General features: G+C 40.2%; 2 protein-coding genes across 14 annotated transcripts in view; one reads left to right on the plus strand and one right to left on the minus strand.

Moving 5' to 3' along the window:
- The first annotated feature begins 354 nt into the window (after positions 1-354).
- The window catches only part of lrch1 (leucine-rich repeats and calponin homology (CH) domain containing 1), a 251,315-nt gene continuing 230,252 nt past the window's right edge, over positions 355-21,417 (plus strand). For 5 of the 13 annotated variants that reach the window (XM_037109400.1, XM_037109403.1, XM_037109406.1 and 2 more), the window contains exon 1: positions 356-1,141. In XM_037109400.1, coding sequence (XP_036965295.1) covers positions 925-1,141 — 217 coding nt within the window. In that variant the 5' untranslated portion in view covers positions 356-924. Of the gene's footprint in view, positions 1,142-21,417 lie in introns of all 13 variants that reach the window. The other 8 variants (XR_005076873.1, XR_005076874.1, XR_005076876.1 and 5 more) reach the window with 3 other exon arrangements.
- On the minus strand, positions 8,262-10,534 carry LOC119025641. The gene is made up of 6 exons (XM_037109410.1): positions 10,399-10,534; positions 9,914-10,060; positions 9,437-9,597; positions 9,192-9,328; positions 8,963-9,056; positions 8,262-8,749 (listed from the first exon to the last, which is right to left on the minus strand). Exons 1-6 carry the CDS (start codon positions 10,478-10,480, stop codon positions 8,582-8,584), a joined length of 789 nt encoding a protein of 262 aa, XP_036965305.1. The 5' UTR covers positions 10,481-10,534; the 3' UTR covers positions 8,262-8,581.

The following is a 21,417-nucleotide window of genomic DNA, read 5'->3' on the forward strand; positions in this document are numbered from 1 at the left end:
TGTTAGGAGCATCTGGAAATCTTGGCTTTTCTTTTCTACTTTCAGGCAGCACGTTTTTATTCTGTCCAGCAGATGTCACTGTCTACTGGGTTTCTGATGCCATTTCGATCTCCCTGTTTCTTTTTTGAAATGTTTCTTATTTTAATTTATTTTTTCAATGCTAATCAGTGAACTGAGCAACCGCCTTGACTGAATAAAATCAAAGAAATACACAGAGAAAAACGGAAATGTAGGGGGCCTATCTTCAGAATAAAAACACTAGAGAAGCAGTGGAACATCAGAATGGCAGGAATACAAGTTAAGTCAGGCATCCTTTTTTTATTTTTGTATTTTCAAAAAGGGTGTATTGAGACTGAATTCCCAGGATGTTTGGAGGAGGTGGACAAACTAGGCAAACATATATCCTCCCCCACAACTACAGCATTCTGTTATTTTTTCGTTCATTTTTTTCTGAGAATGTTCATTTTTAATCTAGCTGACCCAATCCTTATTATGGAAGTAGAATGGAGCACATTTAATCGTATGATTAAAACACAGATTAACCTACTTATTCTTTCTAGGTAGACATTTCTATAATTACTTGAGAAGAACCTGTAGGTTATTCTTTATTCTAATAAACGAAATCACAAACAAATGAGTCTACATTTTCTAAATCACTTTAAATGCAATTGCAATTGAACTACTTAGTAAACTGGAGGATATGTTATTTTGAAAGTTGTCGACCGGATGTCGCCCAGCTGTATTGTCGATGAAGCTACGGGGAGACGGACGCTGCGGCGACAATTAAGTAGGAAACTGAACGCGCAACACGGCACGGCTCGGCACTGCACGAATAAATCGCGGTCTGTCTGTTTGCCTGGACTTTAGCTATATCGGGTTGCACTGACGTACACGGGGATAACGGCGGAGAGGGTGGAAATTATTATGGCGACGTTGGGACAGGAGTCGGCTCTCTCCCAGCTCGGCTCTTCTCCGTCTATCCAGATTCACATCGGCAGCGGCAACCTGCCGCCCAACCGGGGCTTGGAGCGGGCGTTGGAGGAGGGAGCCGCGAGCGGCGTCCTCAACCTCAGCTCCCGAAAACTGAAGGAGTTTCCCCGGACAGCCACCAACCACGACCTGACCGACACAGTGGAAGCAGGTAGGCGTCTCTCTGGCATCTCTCCCTGGTTAGCTTAATGTAGACGCGCGGGGCGCACCGGTGCTGCGCGGTAACGTTAAATACTCTTGGGAACGCGTTACAGTCACATGGTTACTTCCACACTGGCCATAGTACTTTATTTACATTGCTGGCATTTTTATTTATTTATTTATAAAAAGTGGGGTAATTGAGTGAGGGAGTTGAACCCCCAACCCTGGTGGCGTTAGAAGGTTCGTGTGACTTTGATCTGAATCAGAGTCTACACATCCCACAACTTTTGCCTCTCTTGAACCGTATGTAGGCCTATAGTTGAGTCTGACTCAGTATTTACTATTGATAACACGTTTCATGGTTACATCAAATACCAGATGAACTCTCTTGGTGAGTGAAGAAAGTAAGACACGCAGAAATTCTTCTAAAATGTTCAACTTGCAGAGGTAATTCTAGATTCGAGTGTTGTGCGGGCCTGCAGTGGAATTCCCCAGCACATCCTTTTAATCCATTTAGGGTTGTAAAACAGACATGGAGAGCAGGGTGAACCCAGACAGACTCTGTTTGAGGTATTTTATTTACAAGAATATGTTAATGAATAGAAAGATTACAAATCTAGTTTTAGGCAAAGCTTTATATTTATAGTCAGAACACAGTTATATCATACACCAGCAAGCTCTTCTGAAAGTACACATTATTTTTGTTGGTGGTTTGTCAGCTTTTAAGAGGCTGTGTTGGCTTGAGTTCTGTATTTGCAGTCCATGAAACAATATACAGTGCACTCTTAATGTGGTAAAAAATTGTCCGTCATCCATCCATCCATCCATCCATCGATAGTCTGCTAAAGCATAATGAACTGCACCAGATTGGTCATTCTTCCCTTCCAGTTGTTGCTGAATTCATGAAAACATGATAATCAGTTTGGTTTGAACTCTGCAGACTGTATAGTACAGCCACGCAATGAGGAAACATATGTGACTTTGCCTTCATTATGCACTTTTTTTGTTTATCATGTTAATGTAGAACATCATTGTAATGCAGTGGGTAGCACTGTCACCTCACAGCAATACACTGTGCTATGAAGCAGCAGGGAACCAGACTAAATTTTTTACTAGGCCCACAACTGACCCTAAATTTTAGGAGCACAATCACAAAATGTACAGGAGACACTGTAAATCAACATGCGAAACAAATATTCACATTACCTCTCGTTTTTACTGTATTACTGATAAACACTTTGATAATAAATGCAGAAATTACAATGTCTTGTTTTAAATTCTCTGTCACATTTTATTGTGAACTTTTGAAGAAGCAACATAAGAGAAATAAGGTATAAAGACAGCACCATTACTGTCATTACAGCATAATGATAATGAACATAGATTCAGAAATCACAAATGCAAAGTTATGTTCAGAATTGTAAACAAAGTATGTGCTCATTAACCTTCCTATCCTTTCACATACACAGACTACAACTTAATAAATACTGTAAATTTATGTAAACATTTGGGGCACTGGTCAATAACTCTACTGTCATTACAGAACAAGTAGGCCTAAACAACTTGTGCCTTTATTCACTCTCCCTTAGAGCAGAACCTCCTGTGGTCCTACAGGCTCAGAAGGCCAGCCCTTGTAATTTAGCCTTCTAGACCTCTTACCCTGCCTGAACCACATCTGTACAGCAGCATTAATTCAGCAGCACACTGATTAACAGCCTCTTGCCTTCTAAATGGTGGACAGTGGAGTTGCATTTTCATTGGAGAACAGGGCATGGCATATTTTATGCCTTAGACTAGCACTGTGTTTGACCTGTGTGTCATGTTTTAACTATGTAGTGCCAACATTACCCGCAAATATCTCGTTCCCCACATGCTGCGGGTATTGACTGCAAAATTTGCAGTTCATGAAATTTTTCTCTCTGAGAAACCTAAGCCAGTCAAATTTGCACAGCCATTCTTCATGAAAACAGCATTTTCTGCCCTTTTTTTCGCCACACTTGTGTCTGCAGACACTTGTGTCTTTCACTCCGGCACACCACTGGGCTTATTGGAGAGAAATTAAATGTCAAGAGTTGGTTATTCGCTGAAATTCACTTTCAGCGAACAACCGACTCTTGGCGCTTAGTTTCTCTCCAGTAAGCCCTTCTCCATCTGTGCACTGAACAACTTTAGGACCCGCCCCCTCCACACATTAGTCACTTACAGTGCCACAATATCATGGTACATTTTGTGATATGCTTAGTACTGTGATATCATATTTCGCAATATATTATGATTTCTTTTAACTGCAAATCATGTCCCAAAGTAAAACTTTGTCAACACATGTTTTATCTAATGAGATTGTTATTTTTTGTTTATTCATATCACTTCTGTCATTTTTATTGCGGCTAAATGGCATTGTCAAGCACAAGCAGGCAGACTGACCAACACAGACAAACATGTGTCTGTAGCCTTCCTAGTGCTACTGTGGGTAAATTAACAGGCCCCCCCACACAGTTCTGGTTTCCAGACAGTCTTGATTTGAGTCAAGCAACATAACGCCAAATAATATGCTTCAGGGAACCAAATGTGTCCTGTGTGTATTGTGCGTCTCTTCGTCTCTGTCGGCATCTCCCATCTGAGGTCCAGCACACTACTAACTACTAACCCTTCTCCTGAGCCTTCTCCACCTCTCTCTCTCCCACAGCTGCACCTCGACCACGCTCACCTCCACATTGTCACAAATGTCCCATGCATCTGACAAATTCAACTGTTTATGTTACAGTCTACATTAGTGCTGGGACAATACGCTTGGCTCCTGATTTGATCTTATCAAGATATTTTGTGAAGATATTCTATCAAGTGTTGTGATTTAACATTCATTTTAATGTGATTTTTATTTTTTATAATATGTTACCATTGGAAAAAGGTTAAATCATACACTTCTAGACACAAATTATCAAGGTTTCATGGTTACAAGGTAAATTTATTTTTGCAACACTGGGGTTGGGAGAAGGAAACGTGGAGTCTCACAGCCTGTGGTATGGAAACCTCTGAATCTGTTCTTTGTAAGGCAGACGACGATGCTGGTGTCATCTGCATACTTCACAATAGAGTTCTCTTGATGTCTGGGAGTACAGACATGGGTGTACAGTGTGATCAGGAGGAGATCACACAGCCCTACGGGGGACTGATGTTGAACTCTAATGCAGAGGATGTGTGACTGCCATTGGTGGCTGGCCAAAAGGGAGCACTAGGGCATGGCTCTCTCTGATGGAAATTGATTTTTATTTATTTATTTGTTTTTATTTTTTTCCAAAATAATCATTTAAAAAAATAGTTACTGCACACTACAATAAATGTGTTATTAATTGTCAAGAACAAGCCATATATCATTTGCATCCACGGTCACTTCCCTCCTTCCCTCCACACAGCAGGCCCATGAAAAAGGTAAAGTGTTTCAGAGGGGCTTTTCTCTGAATTGGTATGACAGGAAGACTTGGCTAAACATGAATGCTTGAAGGTACACATGAACAACGCTGTCATGCTAGCCATGCTAGGCAGAACTAGCACAGCTGTAAGGTTCCAATTGTTTTTCAAATGATTCTTATTATTAGGAAACACTTCAGCCAACCAGCACTCACGGCAAACTCCTTACCTCTGTTGTCACTCACGGTGGTGTACATTCCTTTCGCCATCGCTCTGATCATTTTCATTTGCCTGTTTGCTGATTACTCTCTCTCACTCTCTTGGGGTCGACAAAGAAACATTTTGCAGCTGCTTCTCCCGAGATTTCCTCTGCATATTTTATGACTGAAAGTTTGAATTTCAAGTTATATTTTTGTTTTCTATTCTGCACTGGAGCCATGGCGATCATTAATGTAATAATGATTGACAGCAAGTGAGCACAATACTTGAAAAAGTCGAAGAAGAAAATGTGCAGTGTCAGTGGGGGATGCCTTCTTCCTTTATGTTTTTTTAAAATATATTAGACACAGCATTTATTTGGAACCAGCGGTTATTTACTAAAATATATACCTGCACCCGGCATTTAAAGGGGACCTGGGGGTGAACTGAAACACGGCTATTATATGGTAATTTATGGTATATCATGAATGCTCAGTGAATTTAAGAAATATATAATCAAAATGACACACCTTTGTCCTTTGCATGTTTCTCCTTCTTTTCTGCCCCTTGAAAGTGCGCCCCAGATGGCTTTTGCTGTTTCATCTTCTACGGAATGTAACCCGTCGACACACTGCCGAATGACCAACCGCGCATCAGTGTGCTCACTAGCATGGTGTGACTGTGACTTGTAACAGCTAAAGGAGCTATAGGTGGGAATTGTCATTTATTTTACTTGCCTTTATTTTTTTATGTCAAAGTATTGTTGCAGATAGGGATGGCAAAAACTGAAAAATAAATAGACCTTATAATTTGAATTAGAATTTTTTCTCGCTGCATATTTGGTGCCCCTCACTAGGTGGCACGTGACTGTGTTGCCTGTAGGAAGGACCACCACTGCTCTGAACAGAAACAGTCACTTCTGGTGTCTTCAGCTTTGCTGTGAGCTTACAGTTATCTATGAGCTGTAAGTGCTGCATTAGCTGTTAGTTCTCATACTGTAAGGACAGGGATCACTGAAAATGTTCTTAAAATGAGCAGACAATCTTAAATGATATAATGACATAAAAACTTCTGGCGACAATGGAGCGCGTCCTTTCACACTGTCACCATAGGTACTGTAACTCTCTGTACAGCCCTGTCAGCACTAATTACAATCACTGGCTGGCCTCTCAGCGCAGGAGCCAGGGTTACAAGGAATTGTTCTGCAGTACCAATCCATCTATCCCCTGGTGCTGCTGGCAGGACCTCGCAAATATGTTGTGCTGGTTAAATCAAGGGCACTTAAAATCCATATTGACATTCATAAGACACAGACACTGCCTTGTGTGTTTATCTGATCAGCTCAGCTCTGATCAGACTGATCAGTGAGTTGGTGTAGGATCACATTTATATGCCCTTGTCACGAGCTGCTAAGTTTTTTCTGCCCTCTCCATATCTTGTTCTCTGGGAGATTTTATTAAACCACTGGGGGACACTATGTTATGGTTAAATTTCCATTCTTGCTTACCTGCTGTTTTCTGTCTGTCGCTATGTTTGTTTGACACACCAAAGTTGAGACATTATTCAAGGGGACTTGCAATTGTGGCTTGCCGCTGACCAGTCGCAGTAACTTGTCTCATTGCTCACTTTCTGAGAAAAACCTTTAACAGGCATCGACATGTTCACCAAACGCAGGACCAAGAACATAGAGTAAAAACTCTCTTACTAGAGACTAGTCCTGCCAGAGAAAACTGAGGGTCCAGACAAGTGCATCAAGAGCAGTGAGGGCACAAAAGACAGTACAGAATGAAAATCATCAGCAGCAATTTGATGGAGTTAAGGCCTGGTTCTGATCCATGAGCATCCGCTATAGGTTACTCTACCCATTTCACCTGGGGATCACCAGTGACAGTCAGTGTCAGACCTTTCAGTCTGTTGCAGAAACAGATTATCTAAGAGGGCTACAAATTACTCCACAGGGATCCCAACAATTTGAGATCCCGGCAACTTGATAGCTGAGGCATCCTCTGACTTTCCTCTTCTCACTCTATTTCAACTCGAACATCCAAAGAATGTTCATACAATCAGTGCAGGGATAAACCAAGGACCTTTGCTGGAATTATCTGTCATTTTTTCTTTTCTCTCCCCCCATTTACAATATGGGCGGCTTTACTTGTGAACTTTTTTGGTGGACAACTTATGCATCTTAATGACTTTCAGTTTTAAATACGAACACCTCGCCTACTCAGACTTCAAGAGATATTTTTGTCTCTGTGGTGCTCTTTCAGTGTCTGATTATACGTTACAGAAAAACATCATTGCGTATGGCAATGAAAGTGAGGCAGAGCTTAAGGTCTGCTTATCTTAAATAAGTTAGTGAGCCTTTAACATTTTTGCAGTGCTCCTCATCATTTGGATCAAGCATTTTGCATAACCAAAGTTAACTAGAGAAGGCAAGTTCTGACGAACTTGTGGTTGTGAATGCTCCCTGTTGACACGCTGAAGCCAAATGCAGATTGCTGGCTGTGAAAACTTTGAATAATGTCCACAATATCTAAAAACTGTGACTTAATTTAGGGTTTGTTGAAAAACTAAGGCCAAACTGAATTGGTGGCTTTAATTTATTTAAAGTCTCATCTGAAGAGAATGAAGCTGCAGCATGCATGTCATGACTGTTGGATTTGTTGGTTTTCTATTTCTCTACAACACTTACTATTTAATTATTTGCAATGATTGATCTGGTTACTGATATTGGACTGCTGTTATTTTGGACACAACTGTATATGTATGTGTGTAACACAACAACAAGGAGTGTCCCTGACCGAAGAAGTGCTTGGATTTGTGTTTTCTGATTTTTGTACTGGCATCAACACACATACATAATAAGTGTTTTATTTTGAAAACAACCGGCATCTGGCAGAAATAGAAGCCCTGCATATCCTCTGGAGGGCTCTGGACTGCCTGAGCTGGGCTGAGCAGATACGCAACGCAGTAGAGCCAGTACAAATAAACACATAGACTAGAGTGAAACCCACCAGCTCTGCTGCCCTGGCAGAGCCGTGACAGAGTGGAGCCGGATCGTGCATGTATCTAGTGGAATTTAGCTATACACAGCAAAAATCCCAGTGTATATTGTACTCCTTAAGTGTACATTTAACACCAGTTTCGGTGTCTATATAGGTCCAAGAGTTCAGTGTTCAGTGAACACTGTCAAAAGTGTAAACTATATACTCCAAATAAAGAGTTACATTTGAACCCTTACAGTGTGCAATTGTACTCCCTCACTGGTACTTTTAGACTCTATTCCAGTGTTTTTCAACACCTGCAGTGTAAACCTAGAACTCCAAGAGAGTAAAAGATATACTCTGAGTAAGTGTTTTATAGAACTCTGCAGAGCTTATGATTTTATACTCTGGGAATGAGAATATACTCTATAATTGGTGTACACTTAACACTTTTAAAGTGAATTGTGATCACTTTGAGAATATATAATCCACACATTCTTTTCTTGAAAACGTAACATTATCTTTATTATAATATAATAAACATATTAACACATGTCTTAACATTATGGAAGTGTACAGTCGGCTCTTATTACAATGACATCAGCTTTATTTTAGTAGTCTATGCATTACATCATAGAATAAACAAACACCAGTCAGATTCTCCCCTGGTAGTAAACAAAAAACTGTTGACTATTTTTTGTCACTGCAAACTTCCTGACAAAATCCCTCTTTGAATTACTAGTGCTCCACTACAGCTCAGCAAGGAAACATTGTCTGCTGAAACACAGATACTGTAAGTTTGGGAGATACAGCCTTCAAAAATCTGAACCTGTCCTTTAAAGAACAATATACTCAGCCTGTTAATGTACAACATGACATTCAGCTGGTGCTGCAGTACTGTCAACAGGTGTAGTTTGAGAGGTCCTTCTCCTGACTCCACTGTTATTGCCAGAACTGAGTCCTCGCTGTGTGTTTTTTAGTTTCCATGCAATGTAGCCCTCATTGCTCTCTGCATCAAAGAAATGCTCCTGAGTTGAAAATAAATAAAAGAAATGTAAGCATGATTATACACTTAGTAAAAGGAAAATGCATCAAAACATTGGCTGTCAACTTGGCTGTCAATTTCAAGAATGTTGACTGCCCACATGCTGCCTGTACAACACCACCTGTCTATATTACTCATAATAATTTAATTTAATAATGTGAGGAGTTGGGGAACGTCTCAATAAAAAAATACTTACATAGCCCTTTCTGGAGTAGGGATCTCTTAGGGAAGGGAACAGTGTTACAATCCCCAATGCATATTGTGACCTCTTGTCCTTTGGTGGAGCACTTCTGTGGGTGTAATGGATAGGTTGCATTGATGGCAAGAAACTCCATTACATGTTTTTCATGAACAACATGTTTGCAATCAAATACTATGAATGTGCCTTTATAACTAAATAATGCACCTTGAAGCATTTTACATACCCATACTTTTCCAACATATCAGCAACAAAGATGTTGACAAGTTCACGGCGTGTTCGGTCCTTCATCTGTCCTTTAGTCGCATATTCTGCAAGTATTTTGTCCCCTCCAGGCTTTTGTTCCAGAACTCTCTCGACAAGCTTGAAAACATGAAAAATATAAGAAGAAAAAATAAGATCACACCCCACCCCAAAAAATGATGTCAGAAACATACATCATAATGGAAAGGAACATACAAGAAACACCACCTCTTTGGCTCGTGAAGAACTGTCATCAACATGCTGACTTCTTGGGGGGCTCAGAATGCAATCATCGATGCGCTGTCTTTTGGGAGACATCAGAAAAGCATCACTATCCGACGAGTGTGATGATAGTGACAAGGTGTCTGTGCATGAGGATGCAGGAGAGTCTGAAAAGAGGGAACACATGATTTTCAAAAACACATTTCACATCTGATTTCATTAATTGACTCACAGTTTCCAATAAGAAGAGGTGAGGGCATGGAAAGACATGGTGAAAATGTGCATGTGTCTTTCATCCATATACCATTAATAGACTACAATCAGTTTTGATGGTTAATGTTGCTACATTTTAGGCAATTTAGGCTACAACAGACAGTCTTCTTGGTGGCAACTAAGTGCTGAGGTCTGTATTCTTATCAGTTGTTATTTTCATAAGTAAATGGATTGGTTTTGTATGCACAATTTGATCAAACGACCACTTACCACTGACAGAAAGATTGTCAACAATCGTCCACTGAATGTCAGATTTTTCCTCCAGGATGTCACTAAAGACCTCTTCATCAACCTCTGTTCCACTCTCATCCAGCAAATATATGTCCTTCTCAGCAGGTATACTGAACTTCATTTTAGCTTCGAACACAGAAAAAAAGGATAAATTAAGCTTTGGTACATCTCTTATTGTAACTTAATGTTACAATAAGAGATTTTTGCAACTAAAACGCAACAACCTGAGAATACAAATTACGTGTCAGTAGTATAGTGGATAAAAGTGAACACATACTATGTCTTAATAGCTCTCAGTTTGACTAGATGTTTGTTTATCTGTAGGGAGCTTATCTTTTTCAGTTAAGAATGGCTGTCCATTGCTTCCATCAACAGCCAATGACAGGTTATTCAATTATGAATGTCCTGGTGACACAATATACAGTACAACCTTTAGGCTACTTGCAGCATAGACATTAACTTACCCTCCTTGAGAAATTCTGAGTGAGAGGCTCCATGTAGTTTGATGTACTTCTTCTTTCCTTTATACTGCACCTTGAACAGCATGGCTGTAGGTTTTCCACGACTACAACATAAAGATAGAATTGCATTAGTGGACACAAAAGTACAAAACCAGGCCTTGTACACAACTTAATTCTACTTCATGACTGGACGTGGTCAGGCCAGGAGAGATGGAGAATACACACCCAACACTGAAGAAAGGTACAGGCAACACGAGGTTCAAGAGCTATGCTATGCTAGCTGCGACCTGAGCACATGCTGTCACCCTGCTCACTGCCATGGTCTTCGGTCCTCTTATCGCTCTTACTCCCACTGACGGTCGTGTATGAGTCCGACAAGCCCGCTCTTCATTCGGACACTACCTTTCTCCGGTGTTAAATATGTGCAGTGCTAGCGACATATTTTCGGTCTGGAGCATACATGCATTAGAGCGGGAGTCGGAAGCTTTGCAGTAGCTTCAGCGGTATTAGCTCAGCGGGAGAGAGCTAATGCTAACAGGCAATTCGTATTTTTCTCATGTTGAATAACCTGCTTCACTATGGCTTACGTTATGACCGCAATTAAAATTCTTTTGCAGTGACTTTACAACTAATAGAGTAAGCTAGCTAAACTAAACTGAAGCCACCTCATTGCCTCTTTAAGTAATGTTGGCGTTTTCAATTATTAATGATAGTTATGAGGCTCAAAACGTGAAGAATTATTTGATATTCTCGACATTATTCACTTTATAGTTTCTCACCTGCAGTCTGACGGAGCTTTTGCATATATGTATAATCCGTAGGCTGTGGATGGGGGGAGAGACAGGCTGGTGCAGGTCCGTTGCTGCACTGCTCCGACATGAAACATGTCCCACCGTGCCAACCAATGAGAGGGTGCAGAGAGCTGATGACAAAATCGAAACCTAAATGGTGATGCGGCCGGGAAAGACTCAATCAACAAATAGACTCCAATAGAGTCCACCAATGCAAAATAAACACTGTAATTACTCTACTCTGACACTCTACTTGGAAAAAACACCTGAGAGTGATTCTGACTCAGCCTGAGGAGTGTACTTTGTGCTCATTTGACACCAAGTGTAAGGTTTTTTACTCTGGTCATCAAAACTCCAGGATTTTAACACTTTGGCATTTGCTGTGTAAGGAAAATCACAGACATCTATAGTAAAGGCACTTTAATGTCATTTCAATGTGCTCAGAGGTTTGCTAGAGAACATTAGTAAACAGACAGCATCATGAAGACCAAAGAATACATCCCACAGGTCAGGGATAAAGTTGAAGTTTAAAGCATGGTTAGGATGTGAAAAAATATCCCAAGCTTTGAACATCTCACAGAGCACTGTTCAATCCATCACCTGAAAATGGAAAGAGTATGGCACAGCTGCAAACCTATCAAGACATGGCCGTCCACCTAAACTGACAGGCTGGGCAAGGAGAGCAATGATCAGAGAAGCAGCCAAGAGGCCCATGGTAACTTTGGAGGAGCTGCAGAGATCCACAGCTCAGGTGGGAGAATCTGTCCACAGGACAACTATTAGTCATGTACTCCACAAATCTTGCGTTTGTGGAAGAGTGGCAAGAAGAGAGCCAGTGTTGAAACAAAGCCATGCAGTTTGCCACAAGACATGCGGGAGGCACAACCAATATATGGAGGAGGATTTTCTTGTCAGATGAGAACACTGCACATCACCCTGAACACACCATCCCCACCGTGAAACATGGTGGTGGCAGCATCATGCTGTGGGGAGGCTTTACTTCAGCAGGGAGAGGGAAGCTGGTCTGAGTTGATGGGAAGATGGATGGAGCCAAATACAAGACAATCTTGGAAGAAAACCTGTTAAGAGTCTGCAAAAGACTTGAGATGGTGGCGGAGGTTCACCTTCCAGCAGGACAACAAGCCTTTACATACATCCAGACCTAAATTAACTTGAGAATCTCTGGCAAGACTTGAAAATTGCTGTTCACAGACACCCTCCATCCAATCAGACTAAGCTTGAGCTATTTTTCAAGAAAGAGTGGGAAAATATTTCAGTCTCCATGTGTGCATCGCTGGTAAAGTCTTACCCCAAAAGACTTGAAGCTGTTATTGCAGCGAAATGTGGTTCTACAAAGTATTTACTCAGGGAGGTGAATACTTTTGCACACCACACTTTTCTGTTTTATTATTTGTAAAAAAATTTAAAACCTTGTATCATTTTCCTTCCACTTCACAATTATGCACAACTTTGTGCTTAAAATGTGACAAATGTGGGAAAGTTGAAAGGGGGTGAATACTTTTGCAAGGCACTGTATAAAGGTGCAAGCAAGCTTTTATCACCAAGCACAAAGAAAAGGATACTTATTAATTTCTACTTACAACAGGCAAGACATTGCATTGAAATGGAACGATGCATTCAGAACTATAGGGTGTCTTGTAGCCTGGCAATTGCCTGGCACATCCCCACTTTTGATAAGACGTAGATGCCTTCTTTATATTTTATGAATGACCTGAGGATGTAAGATACCTGTGATTGGATACTTGTGCTTGTATTTTGAGTCTGGAATTTGTGCTCCAGCTAATGTTAATGATTCAACTGTTAGGGTTACTTTAGTTGGTAGAGCTGACTGAATTGCCCTCAATTTTTATATCATATCACTATTGTTATTATTTATTTATGTATTATTATTTTATCCCTTCTTAACCTTTTTATTTCTATTTATTTATTTAAGGTAATAAAAAAGTTTAATGTATCTACTTAGGTGTTTGTGTATATATGTTTGTATCTATGTAATTATGTATGTATACATTTTATTATGACAAGGACAGTCTTCTGTTGTCGAACTGCAGGGGGTGGAGAGTGAATGGACTGGTATTGAGGGAGGGGTCAAGCTGCTCTGACACATTTCTCAGCAACCTTGGAGATCACAGGTAGGATAGAAGAAACAGAAGATGAGTTCTACGACAGACTACAGAACATCTTTGACAACTACTTAGAGAAAGTTATGACCCTCCTCATGGGAGACATGAATGTAAAGATAGGAGAAGACAACATTGGCTATGAAGAAGTGATGGGAAGGCATGGACTGGGAGAAATTAACAACAGTGGAGAGAAGCCTCTATATATATATGTGCATCAAACAAACTCGTCATTGGAGGCAGTATATTTCCCCACAAAAGCATACATAAAGCAACATGGGTATTACAGGATCATGTTACAGTAAACCAGATAGATCACATCTGCATTAACAAGAAGTTCAGAAGGACATTACAGTATGTGAGAGCAAAACAAGGAGCAGAAATCACATCAGACCACCACCTGGAATCGAACCAGCAACCCTCCGGTAACAAGATGCTGGCTCTACCCCTGAACCACATCTGCCCTGTATATGCCCTCATAAATTATACTTATTTGTCACTTTGGAACTCTAATTAAATATTAAACATAATAATTCAACCACAATTACCAAATCAACAGCTACTAACAGCAGAAAGAGTTTTTGGACTTATCTTTCACTTTTGTACAACATTAGACGGCATCTGTCGACTGATAATGGCCGCGTTTCCGCATTCCGCAGCGTGAAGCGCCCAGCCCCCCCCCCATGTATTGTGTGGCTCATTTTGCATTGAAATGAGGGTGTCAAACCTAGCAACGAAAAGTCCCTGGCAATTTGGAATTTATCTAAGCGTAGGTTCATGACTTGTGCGTAATGTGTGCCCTGATGCATGTGCTTCTCTCTACTTTCAGCACAACATGTTTTGCTGCTAATTTCCCACTTTTTTCCTGGTCACCTCAGAAACGTGGACACTATACTCCTTCATACTGTATGCAACAATACTTAACATTCCAGTACCAGACTTTCCAGTAAAGCACCCGGACACTGCAGCAATAAATTATAGTGTGCAGGACGTTACATGTAGCCTACATCTGCTGGTTCTGTTTATTTATTTCAACCTTCAGGCCTGACAGTTGATATGGGTGGTGTGGTGTGGTGGTTGTGGGTTTATGGTTTAGTGATCAGTGCTTGGTGACTGTGACTGCTGGTGAAGGGGTAGGGGCTGGGGTCGTTGGACCTCAGAAGAGGTTAGGGTTATTGGGCCTCATTAAAGCTCTCCTCCTGTGGTGTTGCTGGGTTGTTTACTGGCGTCATGAGGTAACTCCGGAGAGGGTAGTCACTGTCCCCTAGGAGGATGCTCCTACCAAACTCTCCTCTGCCAGACCTGGTGGACGTCGTTCCGTGTGTCCGGGCATGGTGCAGGAGAATCGGTGTCACAGCTGCCACACTCCGTGACACCGATGCCTTGCTGAGGCCGGTGCCGTGCCCCACCACCTCCAAGAAGCTCCCCACTGTGTAAAAACGCAGCGCAGCCAGGAGCTGCACCTCCGGGCTGAGGGCAAAATTTCAGTGGGTTGCTCTCTGGATGTGTGGAGACACCAGAGTGATCAGCCGTTGGATCTCCGCACGGGGCAGCCAGTACTTTGCTTTGATAGCCTGGTCTGACAGCACGTCCAGTGGGGAGAAGTGCTGACGCACATATGCATTTATGTAAACTGTCTGGCTTCGCACACAGCGACGCTGTTGGTTCGCAGCGAGAATGTGCTGTATTGCAGCCATTTTTTTATGTGTAGCACCATAAACTCATATATGCAGATATGTGTGGAAAACTTAAACGTGTAATTCAATAAAACTTTTTTTTTCTTCTCTACTATTAGCCTATGTTTCTTGTGCCAGTGGTACGCAGCTATGAGTGCATTTAAACATTGAGCATTGTTTTATTATTTTGAAAAATAGAGGATATATAGAGGATATATCACGGCTTGATCACTGAGTATTTGGTTGCTAAGAAGGCTGTTAAGAGTGGGTCAGCTCAATCTTACATTTCCTTCTTAGTGAAAGATCTTCTTAAGCTAAGAGCGACTCTGGGAAACACATCCTTCTTTCACAGCGTTCTTGAGAGCTCTCCTAGATCTTAGCACTTAAGAACTTCTTAACAAATCTGGGAAATGCGGCCAATGTCAGTTGGGAGAAGAAAAAAGCAGATAGCCAATTAATTGCTATTAAATATATTTCTATATTCAAAATATAGACTGTCGAAACTGAACAGTCTTTTTGTCTCAACTTTATTAGAACTGTTGAACATTAGGGTCCTCTCTCTCCTCTTACTACCTTCTGGGTGATAAGATACAGTCAAACTAAGGCTTTGTAACATTAGTAAAATAGTGTAACTTAAGAGATGCAGGACGCAGTCCTTAATTTGAGTTGAAACGCTTATGTGCCACCGTGCATGATAGTTGGGCCTTTTTTTCGGCTGTGAAAGTACTTCTTTCATTCAGCCGAGCCATTGTTACAACAACACGACCGCATTGTTTGCATGAGCTATCAGCTGTTAGCTATGAAGCCGAGAGCTGATGGTGCTAGCCAGGAATCAGAGGTGTACTGGGATTGTAGTTTAATGTGCTTTACGGAGACATGGCCGCACCAGGATACTCCCGATGACAACATTTCCATTGGGGGCTATGAGACTGTTCAGCCTGACAGGGACCGCACGAGAGCGGTAAGTGTAAAGGAGGGGGTCTTTCATGAGAAGGATGCATACAGCTCCTCTCCTCTCCCCTATCCTATGTGTGCGTATGTGCACAATTACAGAACAGTATTACATTTTTTACTCTAAAATTGTTATCCTATTAATAATTCCTAACACTGATGAACAATGGACTCCTGTCCAAGATGGTAGCTGAAGCCCAACATGTTTCTTTGTTGATAGAGACAAAGTAAAATGGTGGAACTGTGTGCTATCTGAGATCATAAATGTGTGTGATCTTAGCTAGTGTAGTGGAATCTCGACAATTTTGCACATATTTTAGGGCACCAACTCCCAACAGGAAAATTTAATCCAAGCAATAATTTGTCAAATTATCAAATATTAATAATTGTGACATATAGATTAAATTGAATTATAACTATGACTGGGCCTCAATGTAAATGTTTGTTGACTGATGAAATACTAACACAAATGACTTACCCGAAATGATCATCAGTATGAATATAAGCAGTCACAATTATGATAGTGAATTGAATGATGAATGGGTCCGGTGGATGTGGGTGAAGGACGGACAGCTGTCTGTTTGGCACTCTCCCTCTCTCAGTGGGTTGAAAGCAAAAATATTACTCAGTTTTATTGGCTTTGCAGGATAATTTAAACAAGATTTGGGAAAAACTGCAAGATGTATAAAACTGGTAGAAAAGCTATAACAGACTGGCATAGGCATTGAATCTTGGTGGTCAAAATAAGAAAAACTGGTGTGCCAAACAAAAAAGGTAAAAGTAAGTATATGAACACAAATGAGAGTAGGACAAATGTTTTAATAAAAAGACAAAATGATATCACTATATTGCTACAAAAATAAGGATTTATTTTTTATGCACTTCAGAAGTCTTTACTGTAGGAGTGATGAGCTGGTGTGGTTATTGCTTCTGATGAGCAGGTGGCACCTGCACAGTAAATTTCGCAGTGTTAAATATGCAGTGCCAAAGTTCAGTTACTCTCTCAGAGTTATTACAACAACAGATTGAGTAGAATGCCCCCTAGTGTTGGTGAAAATCTCCATAGTTAAAAGAGATCATGTTAATTTGACTCTGCAAAGCCCCACCCACCTCCTCCTCCTTCAAACCGTTGAAGATTTTTCAGGACGCCATTGTTCTCTCCGTGAAACCATTGCGGTAAGTTTCTTATTTTCATATATTAATCCTCTTTTTATCTTGGCGTTTTAACAGAAATTGTGTTTTAGAAGAACATTGTGTTGTTGGGCCTTGTATTTGAGTGGGTTATGTATCTTAACAACAAATTCCAGGAGGCGAACATGACCAGGTGAATACCTAGCTTAAAATGCACGTGTGTCCAACTTGACAATGTCAGCAAAAGGCAATTAACTTAACAATATGGTGTGGCCAGATAGTTGTGTTTATTACACATGACCTAAATTTTGGTGGGAAAATTGCGTGGGTTGAGAAAAAATAATCCCCACATTGGCTGAATGGCTGTTCAAATCAACAGTTGACCATGGAGTGGAGCATGTGTGCCTTTTTTTTTTTTTCAAAACTGGTGACCAAACAAATCTACCAGCTAAGTTAAATACTTGATAATTATATCAGCATTTGCTTAGCTAACGTTCGCGTTAGTAACTAACATTAGTCTAACCTTGATATTAGGCTCACTGTGTTTGAAATTACTTTGTGGCCAATGCATTAATTATTTGGTTTTGGTAAGCAGTTTGCACATGTTTGAGAAATTGACCGTGTGTTTCTCATTGTGGCCAGGTTTGCTCTGCTCTCTCATAACGTTGTTTCAGCAAAACATAATGTGGGACTGTATTTGTTTTTGGAGTGATTTTTCGCCCAGCCTATGGGTTATGTGTTAACAACACAGACTTGTGTGTTGAATTTGTGTTATTTTGAATTAGGGTTAGGGGTTAGTTTCAGGCCAAGCTTTTATGATGTGATTTGATAAGTTCATAAGCTGATGTGATTGAACATAAGTGGAATTCATCGTAATTTCTGCAAATAGCTGATCATTTGTCTGCTGGGGTTTGGTGGCATGAAACAACGCATTCATTTTCGGATTGAACATTATTCATAAAAGTTGGTTTTGCAGCAGGGCTGCTCTGTTGAAAACCATGAACTTGCTGTTATATTTGTGTTTTTGTTATAACGTTAACAAATATAAGCATAATCGGCTGTGACAATGAGGAATTATGTGCTGCAGGAACCATGTTGATTAAGGCCAGACTTGGCGATGTCCAAAAATTTGTCAGAATAACAGAGCCGGATCTGAAAGGGTTTTTGATTTCAGGTAAGAAATTGACATTGGAATCAAGCTTTGCACTGGAAGCTTTAAGGTGCTAAGATTAACTGTAATAGTAACTTGTGAGTACAAATGTTACCACCTCTAAAAACATTAAGAATCTTTGAATGCATGCTTTGCTTAAAAAGTAGTAATAATGAGTAGTTTTATTTCACATTTTAATTTATTGATGTTTGTTCAAAAGTAATGTTCCAGATTCATTGGATATTTGTGAGTATTAGGCCAACATGAACTCATAAGTATGGTTTACACAAGTATTTGTCTTTAACTGTAGCATTTGCAAAGTTTGGTGTGCCACCTGTGACAGAAGGTGTGAAGGTTGCTGACAGTTCGGGGACTGAGTTGGATGACGATGTATTTGAGGATGTAGTTAAGGATCCATCAGCTGGAGTGTTAACCATCAAATATGACACTAGTTTGTCTCAGTTACATTTGTAATTTATATTACAGTATTTAATAGACTTGCTAGTTCCTTGTGGTTCATATTTTTCCTTCCATCTACTTCGATCATGGTCAGAATCTGTCTCCATGGTACCATCTCCAGAGCAGTCTGAACTACCATCCCTTGATTTGCCCGATTCTCAAGATAAAGACATCCTTTCAGAGAGTCCTTCTGGTAAACGGCAGAGGCTGGACACAGAAGTCAAGCATGTAAGAATTTACACACATACACCAGAGCAGAACAAGAATTATTTTTGATTTTTAATTATTTTTCAAATAATATATAGTGTTATTTTAATAACTATTTGTTTTTAAGATTTTTTTTTTTTTTTTTTAAATCTTTACTTATTATTGGGATGTATTCTCAACCTGCTGAATTGTTTTGCTCTTTGTTTGAAGTTGGTGGAATCCATTCTTACCAAGAAACCTGGTGGGGAGCTCATAATAAATGAATATAATCAAAGCAAGTCCCTGACAGATGAAACCAGACAGAAAATGGTGAACATACTGGCAGCTGACATGACAGAGAAGAATGGGTAATTTGTAAATAGTTTTTATATAACTCAGTGTAGCTTTTAGATTTCAATTCAAATCGTTCTTAAGTCCAGTGCATATAAGAATCTTTACTTCTTTAAATCTTGCAGTACATCACCACCAAGACAGGTGAAAGAAATGTATGCCAGAGGAATTGTGAGCTTATTCCCCTACCTCAGTGATCCATTCTCCAGGACCAGTTATGTAAGTCACACACTATAATGGCTATGACAATGCTAAATGCCACATTTAAACATTTTGATTTCTACCAGAGCATACTTTTTAAGATACTTTATTATTAATTAAGTGATATAATTGCTCTGCATACATGCATTCAAGTTGCAGTTGTGGAACTGTAGCTGAGATGGTGTTTTCTTCATCCCACAGTCTTTTTCAAAAATTTGGTAGAGGGTGGGGAAGAGGAAGGAGGAGTGGTGGATTCATATTCAAAATGTCAGTCTTTTTTGTTGTGTCCAAAATCACGTGGAAGCACCTTAACTTGAAAAAAAAAATGTCATTAATGGAGTGTCTGTTTTTGTTATCCTTTCACCCTCCAAGGAACATTATTATGATGGCAAGAGTGGCACTGGGTACTTGGCCTGGAGGATTCAAACTATTCAGAGATCCACTGCTAGAGACAGACGATCAACATATAGAGGTAATGCTACAATAATACTAGAAGAAGATCTGAAACATTGCTTTTTTGTTGTTTGTTTTTTGCCTGTATGTTTAAATGGTAGTCAAAATTTGGCATTTTTCCATATTGTGTAGGACCATCTGAAGGGGCATCTCATAAAGATGGGCCTGGAGGACCAGCTGCCAGACGAGAGCCCCAGTTTGTTCCAGAAACTGCCTGAGTGAAGATGAGTATAAAGAAGCCATCGCACTGATGAAACATTCAGCTGATGAGGACACAATCAAGAAGAAGATGAAGCTGGCATTTGACTTCTGCCACAACATGGTCCTCGACGTGCTGTCTGTCTTTCCACGTTTCAAAGACGTCAAAGGCTTGGTAATTATTTTTTTCATTATTTTGACATTGTTTTGACAATTTCAAATTATGTAAAAAGTATGTGTGTATTTTAGTGACATTTAAACAATTAACACAGTTCATCTGGCTGTGAAATCTTGAAGTTCTCCATTGTCCTCACCCTAGGTGGAACATGATTTTGTTATGATGTTTGGGGAGGATGTCTCTGACAAGTTTCTGGAGAAATGGACGGCCATGTTCAAGAAAAAGATCATCCAGCAATGCAGAAAGCTTCCATCCACCAGTGAACTTGAAGATCTCCTCCTGGCAGCTGACACTCCTGAGGATGGCACTGAAGTGGATGACGATGTGGCTGCATTAGTTATGTGTGCTTCACTGTAACCTGTTCTACTGTGCACTACACTCACAGTACACTCATGCCAAGGTCAGTATACCAGATAGCGATAGTTACCAGCGTAACAACATCCTATGAACATACGATGACCAGGAACAAATAATAAACTTACAGCCACATACAGGTATTGGCGCCTTTTAAGGCAGAGAATAACATAACTAAATAGTGACAACTTGCCAAGATAAACAACCACAAAACTCTGCTTTACATATTTCAACATTATCAGTCAAATATATGCTAATGCATTTGCATACAACATGGGACGATAACAAAATTAGAAACACATTTACTGTGCCTGCTGGTTCACAGACACATTAGACTGTTGTTCATAGCACTGCGTCTTTATTTTAGCGCTGTGCATGAGGAGAGCATCTACCATCTACGGATGCAAATGTGAAAAAATAGGTCAGTAATAATAGAGAGCTTATGATGATATAGAACTGCTGTCTTTTTGGTGTTTTTGTAAAAAAAAACTTAAAAAAAAGTGCTATTGAAATTGCAGAATCACTGACTTTTGCTGATGGTCTACTTAACATCAAATCTGTGTTTTTACAGGTTGGGACAGTGACCTCTCATTGATTTTGCTGCTGTTACACCTGATTCCCCCCTCTGCCCAGGGTCGTAAGAGACCAGGAAAGGTGTCTGCTTCCCAAGTGGAGAAGCATCTTGTGGTCTTCAAGAAGGTTTGTATTTGTTCCTTATTTAATGTTTTATTCGAGGATGTTTCACTGAGGGAGCCTCGGTTTTGCAGGTCATGATCACATACATAAATACATAAACTCTGTG

Source organism: Acanthopagrus latus, chromosome 9 (assembly GCF_904848185.1).
Source record: "Acanthopagrus latus isolate v.2019 chromosome 9, fAcaLat1.1, whole genome shotgun sequence".
Taxonomy (NCBI): Eukaryota; Metazoa; Chordata; class Actinopteri; order Spariformes; family Sparidae; genus Acanthopagrus; species Acanthopagrus latus.